Source organism: Erinaceus europaeus, chromosome 4 (assembly GCF_950295315.1).
Source record: "Erinaceus europaeus chromosome 4, mEriEur2.1, whole genome shotgun sequence".
In the NCBI taxonomy this organism is placed as follows: domain Eukaryota; kingdom Metazoa; phylum Chordata; class Mammalia; order Eulipotyphla; family Erinaceidae; genus Erinaceus; species Erinaceus europaeus.
In genome coordinates, this window is record NC_080165.1 from 67358657 (window position 1) to 67377661 (window position 19005).

Here is a 19005-nt window from a genome sequence, read left to right on the forward strand (position 1 = left end):
CAGACGACCAGGGACACATGGCTGAGCGGAGAAGCAATATTTCTTTATTCACGAGCGAACAGTTCAAAAAACTAATCTAATCTAATCACAACCCAATTCTGTCTTGCCTCTCTTTCCTCCAGCTGAAGATTGGCTGAAAAAATTCATGTTAAGTGAAATAAGTCAGAAACAGAAGGATGAATACGGGATGATTTCACTCTCAGGCAGAAGTTGAAAAACAAGATCAGAAAAGAAAACACAAGTAGAACCTGAAATGGAATTGGCGTATTGCACCAAAGTAAAAGACTCTGGGGTGAGTGGGTGGGGAGAATACAGGTCCATGAAGGATAATAGAAGACTTAGTGGGGGTTGTATTGTTATATGGGAAACTGGGGAATGTTATGCATGTACAAACTACTGTATTTACTGTTGAATGTAAAACATTAATTCCCCAATAAAGAAAAAATAAATTAAAAAAAATAATAAATTAAATCTTGTTTTTTAAAAAAAAAGCAAAACAGAATTTGTAGACAAATTATCAGAGAAGTTGCCTTGGTCTGTTTGTGTAAAGGACACTAATTTCAGGAGCTAGCTGACTAGTTCCAAAGACCCAGAGTTGCTTTCTGGGACTTTCCATTGTTACTTTTTTTTTTTTTTTTTTTTTTTTTAACTAGAGCATTGTTCAGCTCTGGCTTATGGTGGTGCAGGGGATTGAACCAGAGACTTCGAAGCCTCAGGCTGTTTGCATAACCATTATAGTATCTACCCTTGCCTGCTTTCTGGGACTTTAGAACTAAAAACATAAATAATGGGTCAGAAAAGAATTGAAGTTGCAATATATATTCGTTGCATGAATGTTTCACAACCTGTGGAATAAAGTTTTCACTCTATTTTGTAAAATTTATTTATTTACTCATTTATTGGATAGAAACGTAAAGAAACTTACATGGAAAGGGGAAATAGAGAGGGAGAGACACCTGAAGCACTGCTCATAAAGCCTCCCCGTGCAGGTGGGAACTGGGGACTTGAACCCAGATCCTTGCACATGGTAACATGTGGGCTTAACCGAGTGTGCCACTACCTGACCCTTAGCTTTCATTCTGGTAACTTATTTGGTCTTTTTTTTTTTAATTTTTTTTATATATTTTATTTATTTATTTATTCCCTTTTGTTGCCCTTGTTGTTTTATTGTTGTAGTTATTGGATAGGACAGAGAGAAATGGAGAGAGGAGGGGAAGACAGAGAGGGAGAGAGAAAGACAGACACCTGCAGACCTGCTTCACCGCCTGTGAAGCGACTCCCCTGCAGGTGAGGAGCCGGGGTTCGAACAGGGATCCTTATGCCGGTCCTTGTGCTTTGCGCCACCTGCGCTTAACCCGCTGCACTACAACCCGACTCCCACTTATTTGGTCTTTGCAGCAACAGGCAAACCTCAAAACAGCACCTGGGAGGCAGTAACTTATTTAGGACCTCCGATCCTCGGGCATTGAAGTCTTTTGTAATAAACCAGCTATCCACCTTTGTTCCAATTACTTCTAGGACAAATCGAATTGTCCTGGTTTCACCTACAGCGCCGATTAAAGTGACTGATAATAGAACAGTTGCAACAGGCAACAATAATAGTAATTAAAAACAGGTGCTCAGGACTGTTATGCAAAAAGATTTCCATGCCTGAGGTTCCGGTGTTCCAGGTTCAATACCCTGTGCCACTATAAGCCGTAACGGAACAGTGCTCTGGTTAAAATAAAATAAAAGCAAATGCTTTTTTTTTGCTGCACTATGACGCCAAGAGGGAAATGACGTGGAAGCAGGCGAAGAAGGCAGTGAAGGTCCGATTTGACATCTTCCAGGATTAGCACTCTCACCCTCCAGGTCCCAGGTCCTCCCCCTCCCAAAGCCTCCCTTAGGGGGAGGAGGGAGGTGCTGCCATAGGTCACCGAAGACACCATGCGCTTTCTCATTGGCTCAGATCAGGAAAAGCTCGCCCTGCCATTCGCTAAAGGACAAATAGAGGAAAGCTCATAGGCTGCGTGGTCGCAGGCTCCGCGCGGGGCCAGGCTGGCCTAGGAGGCGGGAGGAGGGAGTCTGCCCCCGCTCGCTGTTGCCGTGGTTACGTCCGGGCACGTGTGCAGTCCCGGAAGCGGGTCGGGGAGGAAGCACTGCCAGATCCGGTTAGGTCGGTCCGGCTGGGCCATGGAGCTGCTTCCTAAGTCCGCACCCCGGCCCGGGCCAGGCTGTCTTCTGCCTCTCTCCGTGCTGCTGCTACTGATCGCTCCGGAGCTGGGCCCGAATGGGGCTCACGCGGAGGAGACCGACTGGGTTCGACTGCCCAGCAAATGCGAAGGTGAGGGGGCGGGGCCGCGGGTGGACTCCTGCGGGAGGGGCGGGGCTTGCGCCGCAGGGTTTGGAGGGTGGAAGGTGCTGGGCGGCTGAGCTTGTTCATTCATTGCACCTACTGTGGGCTCGTTGCGTGTTGGGCTCTGGGACGCGGGTGAGCGAGCGATCAGGTCACTTTGCACCGGAGCTCACATATCAATAAAAACAAGCAGACTATCCAGGGTGGTAACTAGAGAATGACTTCGGGGACTGGATGAGCAGCTTCTAGACTCACCTGGAGACGGGGAGGTTTGTGTGTGTGTGTGTGTGTGTGCGCGCGCGCGCGCGCGCGTGTGCAGTGGGAAATCAGTAAAGGCTTTGTATGGGAAGCCCAAAGAGTAATTAGGAGTGAGTCGCGTAAGAGAAGTGAAAAAATAAGGTTTCCCTTTCAGGAAACCTCAGAGGCAGAGGCCTCCAGGCTGAAGAGCAAAAGACAAGTTTGAGGAACTGAAAAGACCCATATGACTAGTCTCAGAGGAAGATAAACTCAGACTCCCCAGTGCTCTCACCACAACCTGGCTTATATAATTGGCTCTCTTCCCCATCTACTGAGAGCCTGTAAGCAGGGACTTTGTTCAGATACTCATTTACATCATGCGCGCAATCTATATGAATAAACTGAGCTGTAGCCATGCATTGAAGGAGGAAAGTATGAGGCCCAAGAGGTCAGTCACTCTGCAAAAATAATATACCCTGGAAGAACTTGGTGAGGGAGATTTTAGGAATTTAGAAGAATGCATTCCAAGAACAGGGTTAAAGGTATGCTGGTACAGGTGGCAGATTCCATTGCAGAAGCCACTGAGCCAGGGCTATGGCTATGCAAGGTTACCTTTTCTACTTTTTTCTCCTTTCCACTCTGATTGTTTTGTTTTGTTTAATTTTTGCTAAGATCTTTACAGTTACTTTTTCCTTCCCACCTTCCTAACCCCAGTTCTCTATGCTCCCCAAATCAGCTATAAATTGCAATCCCTTTCATCCCAATTCAAAGCATAGAGCAGGCCAGATGTTCCCTAAATTCTGGGGAGGGGGTGGGTTAGGACACATAATCCTTCCATTTGAGAGATTAAAGGTCAGCTGCTTGGGTCTGAACCAATCAGCAGTAGAGCTCCTAGTATGGGTTCTGCTGTGCCCTTTCCCTCACTCCCTTGAGTAGACTGAAGTTATGGTGCTTTCCTTTCAGTCATCTTCTGGTCATAACTGATAGCCTTTAAGGGTTTCACTTCCTCTTCTCTTTGTCTGCTATCCTATTTTAATACCAGAAAGACTGTTTTGTTATCATCATCGTTAAGGAGTTCACATATTTTTTTCCCTTAGGTATTCACAGACTCTGAAGCATAGAGTTGACAAGGATTTTAGAGATCATTCTAGCCCAACCTTACTTTGTAGGTAATTAATAAAGGTTAACTTAAAAGGGATGTGTTGGTCACAGGGTGGCTTGACAAACTCAATTCTATAGTTCCTTTAGTAAGTGGGTGGATGTGCAGGGGATCTAAATGCAGGGCCACACACATGCAAAACTTGTGCTCTGCCACTGAGCTGTAGTCCTAGCTCTTCTAAGGGTGGGTTGTTTGCTTTTTTTTTTTTTTTTTTTTTTTACAAAGGTTATCACTGGGGCTCCAGGACTATATGATTCTAGCACTCTTTTTTTAGGAGGAGAGAGAAGGGGGAGCGTGGTTAGAGGAGAAAAGAAGAGCTTCCACTGTGCAAGTGCTCCTGTGTGGTGGCCAGGGGTTCTTGAACATGGTAAAAATGTGTGCTTTGCCTAGTGAGCTATCACCCAGCCCCTAATTGTCCTGTTTGTTTATTTATTTACTTACTTATTTAGATTCATTTATTTATCAGAAAAGAGGGGGGAAATCGGGCGGTGGCGCAGTGGGTTGTGCGCAGGTGACACAAAGCGCAAGGACCGGCATAAGGATCCCAGTTCTAGCCCCCGGCTCCCCACCTGCAGGGGAGTCGCTTCACAGGTGGTGAAGCAGGTCTGTCTGTAGGTGTCTGTCTTTCTCTCCTCTCTGTCTTCCCCTCCTCTCTTCATTTCTCTCTGTCCTATCCAACAGCAACGACATTAATAACAATGATAATAATAATCACAACAATGGTAAAACAACCAGAGTAGCAAAAGGGAAAAATAGTCTCCAGGAGCCTCGACAATAACCCAGGAGGCAAAAAAAAAAGGGGGGGGGAGTTGGGCAGTAGTGCAGCGGGTCAAGCACACGTGGCGCAAAGCACAAGGACCAGCTCAAGGATCCTGGTTGGAGCCCCGGCTCCCTACCTGCAGGGGAGTCGCTTCACAGGCGGTGAAGCAGGTCTGCAGGTGTCTGTCTTTCTCTCCCCCTTCTCCTCCTCTGTCTTCCCCTTCTCTCTCCATTTCTCTCTGTCCTAACAACAACAACAATAATAACTACAACAACAATAAAAAACAACAAGGACAACAAAAGGGAAAATAAATAAATATTTAAAATTTTTTTTTAAAAAAAAGGAAAAGAGAGAGGGACCAGGTAGTGGCACACCTGGTTGAGCGTGCACATGACCATACTCAAGGACCAGGGTTCAAGCTCCTGGTCCCGACCTGCAGGGGGAAAACTTCATGAGTGGTGAAGTACAGCTGCAGGTGTCTCTCTGTCTCTCCCTCCTTCTCTATCTCCATTCTCCTCTTGAATTCTGTGTCTCTATCCAATAAATAAAAATTATATTAGAAAAGAGAGAACCAGAGCATCACTGTGGCACATGTAATGGGGGTGGGGGAGGAGTCAATCTCAGGACCCCATACTTATAAGTCCAGAGCTTTATTTATTTATTTTATGAAAGAGGGAGAGAGAGGCCAGAGCACTGCTCAGCTCAGTTTTATGGTGGTACTGGGGAATGAATTTGGGAACTCAGAGCCTCAGGCATGAAAGTCGTTTGCATAACCATTATGCTGTCTTCCCAGTTCTCTGCAAGTCCAGTGCTTTAGCTATTGGCCACCTACTGGGCCACCCATAGGGTAACCCTCCAACATTAAATAACTCGTATGTTAAGCCTTTTATACTTCTTCTTCTTTTTTTTACTACCCCCAACTCTAGGATCACTTTATTGAGGAAATGTTGATTACAGCATTCTTGTTATTACCAGGATACATTTCCACATTTCTCTACGTAAGGATCCTCTTAATAGTGTTTTTACTTAACACTGTTATGCCTTGGTTTTTCTTTTCTTCTTTTTTTTGACTCCAGAGTTATCACTGGGCCTCGGTGCACTATGGAGCCTCTGCTCTTGGCGGCCATCTTTTTCCCATTGTTGGATAGGACAGAGAGAAATCGAGAGAGGAGGGGAAGAGAAAGACACCTGCAGACCTGCTCCACTGATTGAGAAGTGACCCCCTACTGGTGGAGGCTTGAACCAGGATCCTTGCACAGTTCTTAAGTTTTGCACTATGTGTGCTTAATCCAGTGCACTACCTCCCGGCCCCCTCTTTTTTTTTTTTTTTTTTTTTTTCTAATTTCATGAGATAGAGAACTTCACACAAGAGAAAAGCCAGTGCACCACTCTGATAGATGTAGCACCAGATATTGAACCAGGAGCCAGGTGTCATACTCTCCAAGTTGAGCCATTTCCCTGGCCAAGACCTTATTAAATGCTGACTGTGTCTGGCCCACAAAGCCTGATCCTGGCTCAGTAGCCTAAGTGGAACAGGCATTAGCACAGAGGAAGGAGAACCTGTCTAGAAGAAGGGGTGGCAGCTGTCCATGAGTGTCTGTGCTCTGCACCATGATTCTTCTCCAGGTCTGACTCTGGCTGGGATCCCCAGAGGGGGTCTTGAAGAGGAAAGCTTTGGAAGAGGTTGGCAGTAAGGTTGATGGGTATAATAAGGGAGATGGCTAATGGTTCCAACGCCCCAGGCCTGGAAGACTAATTGTTGAGGGCGTGGGAAAAGGAGGTAGAGCAGCCAGAAACATCCTCAATTCATTGCTGACTCTGAGATCACTGGCTTATATTTTGCTATTTTCATGTGTTCCAAGCTCTCCAAGTCTTCGAAAAGTTCATCTCACAAGGCTTAGGAGATGTGTTTGTTTTAATATTCTACCCAACTCTGCTGTCAGTATTACAGCAACACCGATGGCATTTAGCCTGCAAGTTTATTTCATTCAGGAGTATCAGTAGCTGCTCAACCACAAACATAGTCTATTAACTAATATTTTCAGGCATTGAATGCATACAGAGTCCTGAACTAGAGGAGTACATGATTCTGTATGTGAGATTTTGAGGGTTCTCATATTCCAGTTGAAGAGACATGTGAGATGATCCAAGACCCTTAAAACATGGGTCCTGCCAAGGCTTGGCTAGAATTAAGAACAGATGGAAAGCCCACCTCGCAGACATGGGGCTCTGGGATTGATCCCCAACATATGGGGACAGTAAGAACTTTATAAGAACAGCAGGGAATTTCCATCAATGGTGAGGCAGTGACACATACACCCTTATTTATTTTTTTCTTCCAGAGCACTGTTTAGCTGTGGATTATGGTGGTGTGAAGGATTGAATCTGGGACCCTGGAATCTCAGACATGAAAGTCGTTTTGCATAGCCATTATTCTGACCCTACCCCCCCACACACACACACTTCCTGTCTGTCTCTCCCACTATCTCCCATTCTGAAAATGAAAGAGGTTGAATTGAGGAGGTAGCTTAGTGACTATGTACATATCAACATAAGACATTGAGTTCAATCACCAGTATCTCATTAAAAAAAGAGTAGAAGGGAGCCGGGCTGTAGCGCAGCGGGTTAAGCGCAGGTGGCGCAAAGCACAAGGACCGGCATAAGGATCCCTGTTTGAACCCCGGCTCCCCACCTGCAGGGGAGTCGCTTCACAGGTGGTGAAGCAGGTCTGCAGGTGTCTATCTTTCTCTCCCCCTCTCTGTCTTCCCCTCCTCTCTCTGTTTCTCTCTGTCCTATCCAACAACGACGACAACAACAATAATAACTACAACAATAAAACAACAAGGGCAACAAAAGGGAATAAATAAATAAAAAAAAAAGAGTAGAAGAATTCCTAGGTGAAGAGGCTTTAAAGTTAAGACTTGGAAAATGGACAGTCACCTGGGAGTTACTAAACACTTCAGCTCAGGCACCTCGTGCTTCTGCTGCTAGCACTCCTCAGGCAATGGTAATTATTTATTTACACTTCTCTAGACTTAGTCTCTAGAAAGAAGGAACCTTGTTTTCATGATTGTATCCCCAGGAAGGGTGAGAGAAAGTAAGAAAATAAATGTAGGGCAGGACAAATAGCACAACCACCTAAGGCTCTGCCAAGTCCCAAGTTCAAAGACTGGGACCACCATAAACCAGAGCTGAGCAGTGCTTGTTAAAAACAAACAACAGTAGTCCAGGAGGTGGCACAGTGGATAAGTGCTGAACCCTCAAGCTTGAGGTCCTGGGTTTGATCCACAGCACTGTATGTGCCAGCCCAGATGCACTGGCTCTGTAACTCTCCTATAAATAAATCTTTATAAATAAGTAAACATACACAAGCAAGGCCTCTAGGGGGATAGAGTAAATTAACTGCAATAGAAAACTGGTGTTGAACTATATATGAACTCAAACATGGTACAACAGCCAGGGCCAGGGAGATAGCATAGTCGTTATGCAAAAGACTTTTCATGTCTCAAGGAGCTGCATAAGGATCCCGGTTCGAGCCCCCGTCTCCCCACCTGCAGGGGAGTCACTTCACAGGCGGTGAAGCAGGTCTGCAGGTGTCTATCTATCTCTCCCCCTCTCTGTCTTCCCCATCTCTTTCCATTTCTCTCTGTCCTGTCCAACAACAATGACATCAATAACAACAACAATAATAACTACAACAGTAAAACAACAAGGGCAACAAAAGGGAATAAATAAATATTTTTTAAAACTTTAAAAAAAAAAAAGACTTTCACGTCTAAGACTTCAGGGTCCCACATTCAGTCACTGGCAGTACCATAAGCCAAAGCTGAGAATGCTGTGGTTTAAAAATAGAAACAAAACAGCCATAGGAAATATCTGGGGGACATTTGGGAATATTTGAATATGAACTATTAAATGATACTGAAATGATTGTTGATTTTCTTCTGAGTATTATAGTTGTTTTATGGTTATATATGGTTACGAAGGGTGGAACATGCAACTTTCAAAATGATTTTCCAAAATCAGTACCTACATTACAGAAACATTATATTGTTATATATTGGAGAGAGATTGTAACAGTAATTACCAGTTGTTGGCTATGAGAAATTAAATATAGTTAGTTACTCGTTGTACTTTCAACTTTTCTTTATGTTTGAAAGTAAAATATTGGGAGTCGGGCGGTAGCGTAGCAGTTAAGCGCATGTAGTGCAAAGTGCTAGGACCAGAGTAAGGATCCCGGTTTGAGCCCCTGGCTCCCCACCTGCAGGGGAGTCGATTCACAGGCAGAGAAGCAGGTCTGCAGGTGTCTATCTTTCTCTCCCCCTCTCTGTCTTCCCCTCCTCTCTCCACTTCTCTCTGTCCTATCCAACAACGACATCAACAACAACAATAAAAACAAGGGCAACAAAAGAGAAAATAAATATAATAAAAAAATTTTTTTAAAAAAAGAAAGTAAAATATTGTGGTCCGGGAGGTGGTGCAGTGGATAAAGCACTGGACTTTCAAATATGAGGTCCCGAGTTAAGCCCCTGGCAGCATATGTACTAGTTGATTGTCTGGTTCTTTTTATTATTATTATTATTTATTTATTTATAAGAAGGAAACAACGACAAAATCATAGGATAAGAGGGGTACAACTCCACACAATTCCCACCACCAGAACTCTGTATCCCATCCCCTCTCCTGATAGCTTTCCTATTCTTTAACCCTCTGGGAGTATGGACCCAAGGTCATTGTGGGGTGCAGAAGGTTGAAGGTCTGGCTTCTGTAATTGCTTCCCCGCTGAACATGGACATTGACAGGTCTATCCATACTCCCAGCCTGCCTCTCTCTTTCCCTAGTGGGGTGGGGTTCTAGGGAATCTGAGTTACAGGACACATTGGTGGGGTTGTCTGTCCAGGGAAGTCTGGTTGGCATCATGCTGGCATCTGGAAACTGGTGACTGAAAAGAGAGTTAACATATAAAGCCAAAAAAGTTGTTGACTAATCATGAACCTAAAGGCTAGAGTAGTGCAGATGAAGAGTTGGGGTCTCTGTTCTGTAGATAGCTAGTAGGCATATTTTAGTTATATTCCAAAGGGCCTGTGGCTATACTAGTTTGGTTTTTTCTCCCCTGAACCTGAAATCTGATGCAGGTGGATCCTAGTTATTGTCTGGGGAGATGATGTCATGGCTGGAAAAAGGACCAGAAAGCTGGATCAGGGAAGAGAGTAGCTCCCAAATATGGGAAAGGTGTATAAATATTGTTGACTATAAGCCCCATAGATTTGATATGATCTGGGGCCCATATTCAGCTTAGGAGTGTATGTGACCTCTGCATCCCTGTAGATCTGAGCTCACATTCTGTGGTCATCAGTAAGAACGTTCCAAGCTGCCCCAATATCAGGACCCATCTTCCTCAGGTGTAGGACTGTCTGGTTCTTTCTCTCTCTCTTTCTTCCTATCTTTCTCATAAATAAATAAATAATATTTTTTTAAAAAGAAAAAAGAAAGTAAAATATTGTGAGGTGGGTTATTGAGGCAGGAGGAAACAGGGAGAAGTGAAGTCCATAGGGTAAGGGCCAAGAACAGACATGGGACAGCGGATCTTGGAACCAGATTTCACCCAGTGAACTTCATTTGCTGCTAACTCCTTCCCTGCTCAGAGTGTGGACTCAGTCTGGGAGAGGCAACCCCTGGGAGCTGCTTTGCTGAGAGTTGGCACCCACTAGACTCACCTGCACTTAGTGGGCTCTGTCATGTTTCCCTCTTACAGTGTGTAAATATGTGGCTGTGGAACTGAAGTCAGCCTTTGAGGAAACTGGCAAAACCAAGGAAGTGATTGACACAGGCTATGGCATCCTGGACCGGAAGACTTCTGGAGTAAAATACACCAAGTCGTAAGTGAATGGGGAACCCACTGGCCACACCTGTTTTGTTTGTGGAGGTCTCGTGAGTTTAGTGTTCCTTTCTCCTTTCCAACTAGGTTAACAAAGGAAGGCAGCTGTAGGCAAGACCTCACTTGGCCCACTGGCTCTGTCCTCAGCTAAGGGTGTGACCTTCATAAATTCCTTAACTCTTCTCAGCTTCAGATGGTTTCATCTGTAAAAGCAAAACTGTTGGACCTTCCTACTGACTTTTCAGGCCCTTGGATTTCATGGCCCAGTACAGTTTTTCAAAATAATTGGTAATTTAGTGACCACGGAAATAGCTCAGCTTGTAGTGCTTGGGACTTGCACACCTGCGCATCCTGGTTCAATCCTTAGTGTCACATGTGTACCAGAGTAATGCTTTGCTTCTCTTTCCTTTATGTGGCACTCTCTTATAAGAAATAAATAAAATAAGTCTTTAAAAACATATATTGGGATCAGGACCCAGAGAGAGAAGAGGAAAAAGAGAGGGACATTTGGCTGTAATACTGGGGTTATGGGTAGCTTGGAAAGGAAGAGAAGATGGGACCTTAAGAGGGGGGAGAGGGATAATTATATACAAACATAGACAGTTGTAGAAATAATAGTTAATCCATCTCTGCAACCTTAGGGAAACTGCTGTAGCCTAAATTAGAGGGGTTGGGGATTGTATGGAATTATACCCTGCTGACACATAATTTTATAAATCAATAAATATTAAATCACTAATAAATATATTAGTAATAAATAAAATCATATACACACACATATATATACATTGCAAAGGCCAGCAAAATAGCTCATCTGGATAGTGTGCTGCTTTGCTATGTGTGCAGACCAGGTTTAAGCCTGACCCCACTGCATTGAAGGATCCTTCAGTGCTGTGATCTCTTTCTCTCTCTCTGTCTTTAGCTGAGAAGAATGGAGAGAGAGAGAGAGAGAAAATACATATATTGTGCTTTACTATGCTGTTGTTAGAAGATCACAAAGTTTAATTTTACCAGGTGTAAATATGTTTTTAAAAAAAGGAAGGAAAAATAAACTTCTGTCAGCTATGATCATCTTTTCAAAATGAAAGGATATTTTATCATCAAAATTTAATACTTTTAAGCGCAAGGACCGGCGTAAGGATCCGGGTTCCAGCCCCCGGCTCCCACCTGCAGGGGAGCCCCTCCACAGGCGGTGAAGTAGGTCTGCAGGTGTCTATCTTTCTCTCCCCCCTCTGTCTTCCCCTCCTCTCTCCATTTCTCTCTGTCCTATCCAATAACAACCACATCAATAACAACAACAATAATAACTACAACAACAATAAAAAAGACAACAAGGGCAACAAAAGGGTAAATAAATAAATTTAAAAAAAATTTAATAGTTTTTATTTCATTTATTTTAAACTTGGGGTCAGGTAGATAGCATAATGACTATGCAAAAAGGCTCTCATGCCTTAGGCATAGAGGTTTCAGGTTCAGTCCACCACACCACCATAAGCCAGAGCTGAGCAGTGCTCTGGTGGTAAAAAAAAAAAAAAAAAAAAAAAATCAATTAATTAATACTGACTCATTTAGCTTTATAAAATACTACTTCCCATAGAGCTGTTAAAATTTTGTCTCTCTGATCTGTGTTCCAGCATCTCAGAGCCCCCAAAACAGATGACATATCTTCCTTACAGCTCTGACTTCCCGTTGGTGAAATGTCCAGATGTTGGGGTAGGAGGGTTGGGGGAACAGACCACAGATCCACTGGGGCTAGGAGGGGAACTCAGGTCCTATTGCACTGCTATCTTGGCAGGGACTTGCGGTTAATTGAAGTCACTGAGACCATTTGCAAGAGGCTCCTGGACTATAGCCTGCACAAAGAGAGGACTGGCAGCAACCGGTTCGCCAAGGTTGGATTTGTACTTGTCCTTCATCCCTGCTAGGTTGGGCCTGCTCGTCTCTAGGCATGTCTGCTGGGCCAGGTGCTATGTGGAGATCATGCCCTGGGAACCTCCATTCTTGCCCTCTTCCTGCTTGTACTATTCCAATCCTGAGTAGCAACAGGCACACTCATAATGGCCTGGGCCCAGGACCTGCTGCATATCTGCAGGAGTGAAGTCAGGATGTGCAGAATTGGTTCAGGAGACACACAGGGGAGGGGGATGATTGCCCTCTCCTTTCTCTGGACCTCCATCAAGATGCCTGTGAGACATTTAATGTCCTAACCAGGTACCTGAATGCTTCGCTTCCTGAAAAATGAGCTTCTTACAACAGTGGTTCTTTGTCTTCCCATCTTCAGTGGCAAGCCCATGCTAAGACAGTTGCCTCCTATCTTTCTCCACCCAGTTCCTTTCTAGCAATGGAGAGATCAGCCAGAATCCCCTGGAAAACCTAGAGGAAGAGTCTCCAGCAGCAGAAGCCTTAAGTCCTGTCTTTATTTGTTTGACTTTTGTATTTGGTTATAAGTCCATTTCGCCTTAATGTATGGATTTTTTAAAAGTATTTTTTATATTTATTTTCCCTTTTGTTGCCCTTGTTTTTTATTGTTGTTGTAGTTATTATTGTTGTTGTTACTGATATATCATAGTTGTTAGGACAGAGAGAAATGGAGAGAGGAGGGGAAGACAGAGAGGGGGAGAGACAGACACCTGCAGACCTGCTTCACCGCTTGTGAAGCAGTGGGAAGCCAGTGCTTGAACCGGGATTCCTACTCCGGTCTTTGCGCTTCCGGCCACGTGCACTTAACCCGCTTCTACGCCCGACTCCCAATGTATGAATGTTTTAAAAGCATTTTACATGCTTAAAAAAAAAAAAAAGCTAGAAGCAACCTACCCATTCACTAGTAAGGGAGTGGTTAAATAAATTGATATGGCCATTCACTGAACAGTACAACTGTAAAGAAGAAAAAGTTTCTTGGGAGTCGGGCGGTAGCGCAGTGGGTTAAGCGCACATGGCACAAAGCGCAAGGACCGGTGGAAGGATTCTGATTCGAGCCCCCGGCTCCCCACCTGCAGGGGAGTCGCTTCACAGGCGGTGAAGCAGGTCTGCAGGCGTCTGTCTTTTTCTCCTCCTCTCTGTCTTCCCCTCCTGTCTCCACTTCTCACTGTCCTAACAACGATGACATCAACAACAATAACTACAACAACAATGAAAAACAACAAGGGCAACAAAAAGGGGAAATAAATATAAAAATTTTTTTTAATTAAAAGTTTCTTTTTGTTTATCTTTTGTGAATTGAGCTGAACTTATCTAATACATAACTTTAAGTTAAAAAGACAGAGTGGCAGCCAGGAGATAGCACACCTGTCAGAGCATGTATCATAAGACATAGGGTTAAACCCTTTACTGGGAGTCCGGTCTGGCGGTAGCACAGTGGTTACACCATGTGGCACAAAGCGCAGGGACCTGTGTAAGGATCCCGGTTTGAGCCCCCGGCTTCCCACCTTCAGGGGAGTCACTTCACAGGAGGTGAAGCAGGTCTGCAGGTGTCTGTCTTTCTCTCCCCCTCTCTGTCTTCCCCTCCTCTCTCCATTTCTCTCTGTCCTATCCAACAACAGCAACAATAAAAACAACGAGGGCAACAAAAGGGAAAATAAATATAATTAAAAAAACAACAACAACAAATCACTGCGTGGAAGCACCACAGCACTAGGGAAAGTTCCACAGATGATGGAGCAGCACTGTCATGTCTTTCCCTCTCTCTGTCTCTGCTGCTCCCTTTTCCTCTATCTAGATTCAGATAAATGAAAAAGTTGGCCCAGGAGTGGTAGAATCAGACATGTACAAGACACAGGTGCCACAAACAACAACAACAAAAAGTCAATGTGTAGATTAGTTTGTATGAAGTAGACTAATGCTTATGTAAATAGCTGATGTACACAGGCAGGGAAAAGACTCTCATAGAGAACAGCGACTGAATACATGAAGCTGGGGTTCTCATATGCCAGAGCGATAGTCTAGCCTCTTTCACACGCACCAACAAACAAGAAAATGGGAGTGGGAGCAGGCAGTGGTTCACTCAGGTAAGCGTACATATCACCACATACAAGGATCTGGATTTGAGCCCCCGCTCCCTACCTAAAAGGTAAAGCTGCAAAGCAGGTCTGCACATGTCTGTCTTTCTCTCTCCATCTCTATTTCCCTTCCCCTCTCTATTACTCTCTGTTCTGTCAAAATAAAATAGAAAGAAGAAAAAAAAAAAAAAAAGCTGCCAGGAGCCATGGATTCGTAGTGCTGACACCAAGCCCCAGTGATAACCCTGGTGGCAAAAAAAAAAAAAAAAGTCCCCCACTTTTTAAAAAATATTTATTCCCTTTGTTGCCCTTACTGTTTTATTGTTGTAGTTATTATTGTTGTCATTGCTGTTGGATAAGACAGAGAGAAATGGAGAGAGGAGGGGAAAGACAGAGGGGGAGAGAAAGATAGATACCTGCAGACCTGCTTCACTGCCTGTGAAGCGACTCCCCTGCAGGTGGGGAGCCAGGGCTCAAACCGGGATCCTTACGCCGGTAAGTCCCACACTTGTGCTTTGCACCACCTGTGCTTAACCCACTGCGCTACAGCCAGACTCCCGTCCCCCACTTTTTTTTCTTTCTATTTTGTTGGATAGGACAGAGAAATTGAGAGGGAAGAGGGAGGATAGAGAGGGAGAGATAAAGACAGACACCTGCAGACTTGCTCAGGAAGGTTTGAACCTGAGTCCTTGAGCATGGTATTATGTGCACCATCATCCAGCCCCCATAAATTTTTTTAAGGTGGAGGAAGAGATCAGACAGTAATACACCTGGTAAAGCACACTTTACCATGCTTAAGGATCCAGATTCAAAGTTCCCGGCCCCCCACCTGAGGTAGAGAAGCTTCACGAATGGTGAAGTAGTGCTAAATGATGCCTCTCTTTTCCCCTTTCCTATATAAGGAAAAAGAAAAAGAAAAAAAGCTATCAGGAGTAGTAAATTCATCAAACCCCACCAATAACCCTTGTTGGAAGAAAGAGGAAAAAAAAAGATGGAGGAGAGGATGTATTTGTGTGCATTTTGCATGTACTTGTATGCATTCTCTCTAGAATGATAGAAGAACTAGACACAGTACTCTCTCTGGGGAGAAGATCTAGAAAAAATGTTCACAGATCAGACTCCCTCCTACCTCTCTTGTGCCCTCAAAGATACAAGCCCTGGGAGGAACCTGGAGCAGCAGTAGGCGTGGATGTAGGGGAGTGAGCCAAGACAAACATATTTCCTTGGAAAAAGGAGTAGCAGTTCAGAGGGCCTGAGGGCAGCAGCAGACCTTGGAAGGTTTAGGTGTGAGGAGGCGGCACCTTTAGGCCTGGCTGGATATGGTGAGGGCTGGTATGAGAAGCCTTGGCAGGTTCTGAACTTTCCAGGGCTGGTCCTTGTACCTCTAGGAGAGGAGAGTAGGGTCTTAAGAAGGTGCCCCTGCCCCTCACGCCTGGTTACCTCTTCTAGGGCATGTCAGAGACCTTTGAGACACTGCACAACCTGGTCCACAAAGGAGTGAAGGTGGTGATGGACATCCCCTATGAGCTGTGGAATGAGACCTCTGCAGAGGTGGCTGACCTCAAGAAGCAGGTACAGACTTAGTGTATGTGTGTGTGTTGGGGTGGGGGGGCCGGGAGAGAGGTTGGTCTGCTGCTGAGCAAGGCCATTGAGGGCTTTCTGGCTTCAGCCAGTGGGTCTCCTGAGAATCACATCTGCCCGCCTGTCTTGGAGTGGGTTGTGGGGCTCGGTGTCAGTGCCAGAGTATCCCTCATTTGAGGTGTTGTGTTCACAGTGCGACGTGCTGGTGGAAGAATTTGAGGACGTGATTGAGGACTGGTATAGAAACCACCAGGAGGAGGACCTGACACAGTTTCTTTGTGCCAACCACGTGCTGAAGGGGAAAGACACCAGTGAGTCTGGGGGTTGGAGAAGGGGTGCGAGGGGACAGGAAAGATCTAAAACATAAGGGCATTGCTCCACGTCTGTCCTGGGGAAGCTTGGAGTGGGATAAGAGGGCCAAAACCAGAATGACCAGCAGATAACTCAGCTGCCCCCAGGGTTCCCCAGTCCCTCTGGGGGCCAACCCCTCATTGGTGCTCCTCACCCAGCAAGCCAGTCTGTTGAGGGTCTCTTTCCTCTTCACCCAGGTTGCCTGGCAGAGCAGTGGTCGGGCAAAAAGGGGGATACAGCTGCCCTGGGTGGGAAGAAGTCCAAGAAGAAGAGCAGCAGGGCTAAGGCATCAGGCAGCGGCAGCAAACAAAGGAAGGAGCTGGGCGGCCTTGAGGGAGACCCTGGCCCCGAAGAGGATGAGGGCATCCAGAAGGCATCCCCTCTCACACACAGCCCACCTGACGAGCTTTGAGCCTAACCCGGAAGTCTCTGCACCAAGATCCCTGGTCTGGAAGCTAGAGTCCAGGCACGACCTGGCAGGCAAAGACAGCGCTCCCTGGCTGCAGATTCTCCCCTCCTGGCTTGTGGCTTCTGTCGGGAAGAGAGACAGACAAAGACGCCAGCCCCCAGGAAGAATTCGGATCAGCTGCCATCAGCTTGTACTGGCCTTTTCCCTCTGCCCAGCAGTCTTCTGGCCTGGCCTCGGGCCACTGTGTGATGGCAGGACTGTCCAGGACTCCATTGTGGACTCTGGTGGAGCAGGTGTTGGGGCCAGCTCCAGGGCCCACTGGAGCTCACAAGGCCGCACTCAACCTTCACCTCCCCTCACCCCTCCCCTCTGCAGGGAAACAAGGCTGCGGGCCTTCAACCCCTTCTCACCCACTCACCCCATCCTGTGGACACCTGTACTCTGCCTGGCTCTCTCCAGGGCTCACAGAGTAAAAACCTTTTGGCCTTTTTTGTTCCGCTTTCTGAGTCCCCTTTAGCCCCTGAGGGGTGGGGGGGCTCTTGTTGCTCTTTGTGCACCTTACCTTGCAGCCTTGGGGCCTGAGGACATACAGCCTGCTCCTGTCCTCTGGTTACTGAGGCCAGACCTACCAGCTGGGGATGGAGCCACAGCAAATCCAGGGAGGACTTGAACTTGGGGTGAGGAGTGGCTGTGGGGGCGACCTGCATAGTGCCTCGGCTGTGCTCTGATCTGCCCTTGGTCTCCCTGAGCTCTTCCAGGCTAGGAGGGCTTCCTCACCTACGCCCTGGACACCAGCTGCCTCATTCTTTCTGTCCCTCACCCTCCCTCCCCTTTCCCTCTCTCCCCCAGGCCTTCCCAGTTGTGTAAAGTGTTTACTGGTGACCCCACTGGCACCTGCCCCACCCCACCCTACCTCCATCTAGGCCTACTTGTTGGTTTTGAACCTTGTTCTTTGCTGACCACACTGCTCACTGCTGTACCTTGCCGTGTGCCTACATCCAAAGAAAGGACAGCCCAGTCCCCCAACAGCAGCTGGTTACATGGTGTTCTCTAGGGACAGGAACAGGAAGGGGTGGCAGGGAGGGAGGCGCCTCCCCCGTATGTCCTGAGGGCAGGGGTCAGGGCAGTGGGAGCAAGAGCAACAACAGCTGCAAGTATTCAAGATGCTTTAGCCTTAACCCTTATGACACACTCATGAAGTGGTGCCTTTAGCCCCGTGTTAGGAAAGAGCAGACTGAAGCTTAAATCACAGAGTAGAGCAGCTGGCTCTCAGACTCTGCATCCATTGTACTTGGGCTACCACCTCCAGCAACCTCTTCAAATAGGAAGCAGCTGTTGACTTGAACAGAAGGCAAAAGGTCCCAGCAGAGCTGTGCCCCCACTGTCAGCACCCATGCTGAGATCCCCCCATTTGTCCTGGGCTGAGGTTAGTGGTACAAGTGGTAGAAGGGAATGCATTGCTGAGGTGCCTGAACTTCTGGGGAACCCCTTAAAGTCTATGCTCAGCCCCTCATTCCCTTCCCCAAAGTAGGACATCAAAAGTCACAATGGAACAAACCAGAAGGTTTTTAAAAAAGCATTTATTTATTTATGAAAAAAGGGGGGCAGGTGGTCATGCACCTGGTTGAGTGCACATGTTACAATGTACAAGGACTGGGTTCTAGCCCCCAGTCCCCACCTGCAGGGGGAAAGCTTCACGAGTGGTGAAGCAGGGCTACAGGTGTCTGTCTCTCTAACTTTTTATTTCTTTATTTTTTAATTTTTTTCCCTTTTGTTGCCCTTGTTGTTTATTGCCATTGTTGTTGTTATTATTGTTGCTATTGCTAATGTTGTTGTTGGATAGGACAAAGAAATACAGGAGAGGCAGACAGAGAGGGGAAGAGAAAGATAGGCGCCTGCAGACCTGCTTCACCACCTGTGAAGCAACCCCCCCTGCATGTGGGGAGCCGGGGTCTTGAACTGGGATCCTTATGCTGGTCCTTGTGCTTTGTGCCACGTGTGCTTAACCCGCTGCACCACTGCCCGGCTCCCAACTTTTTCTTTATTGGGGGATTAATGTTTTACAGTCAACAGTAACTACAGTAGTGTACATGCGTAACATTTCTCAGTTTTCCACATAATACAACCCCCACTAGGTCCTCTGCCATCATGTTCCAGGACCTGAACTCTTCCCCCCCACCCCAGAGTCTTTTACTTTGGTGCAATACGCCAACTCCAGTCCAAATTCTGCTTAGTGTTTTCTCTTCTGATCTTGTTTTGCAACTTCTGCCTGTGAATGAGATCACCCCATATTCATCCTT

At 46.1% G+C, this 19005-nt stretch overlaps 1 protein-coding gene across 1 annotated transcript; it reads left to right on the top strand.

Moving 5' to 3' along the window:
* Window positions 1-2038: 2038 nt before the first annotated feature.
* Window positions 2039-16858, top strand: CNPY3 (canopy FGF signaling regulator 3). Its single transcript, XM_007537366.3, has 6 exons — window positions 2039-2323; window positions 10247-10370; window positions 12165-12261; window positions 15814-15936; window positions 16139-16256; window positions 16494-16858. Exons 1-6 carry the CDS (start codon window positions 2173-2175, stop codon window positions 16706-16708), a joined length of 828 nt encoding a protein of 275 aa, XP_007537428.1. The 5' UTR covers window positions 2039-2172; the 3' UTR covers window positions 16709-16858.
* The last annotated feature ends 2147 nt before the right edge of the window (window positions 16859-19005 follow it).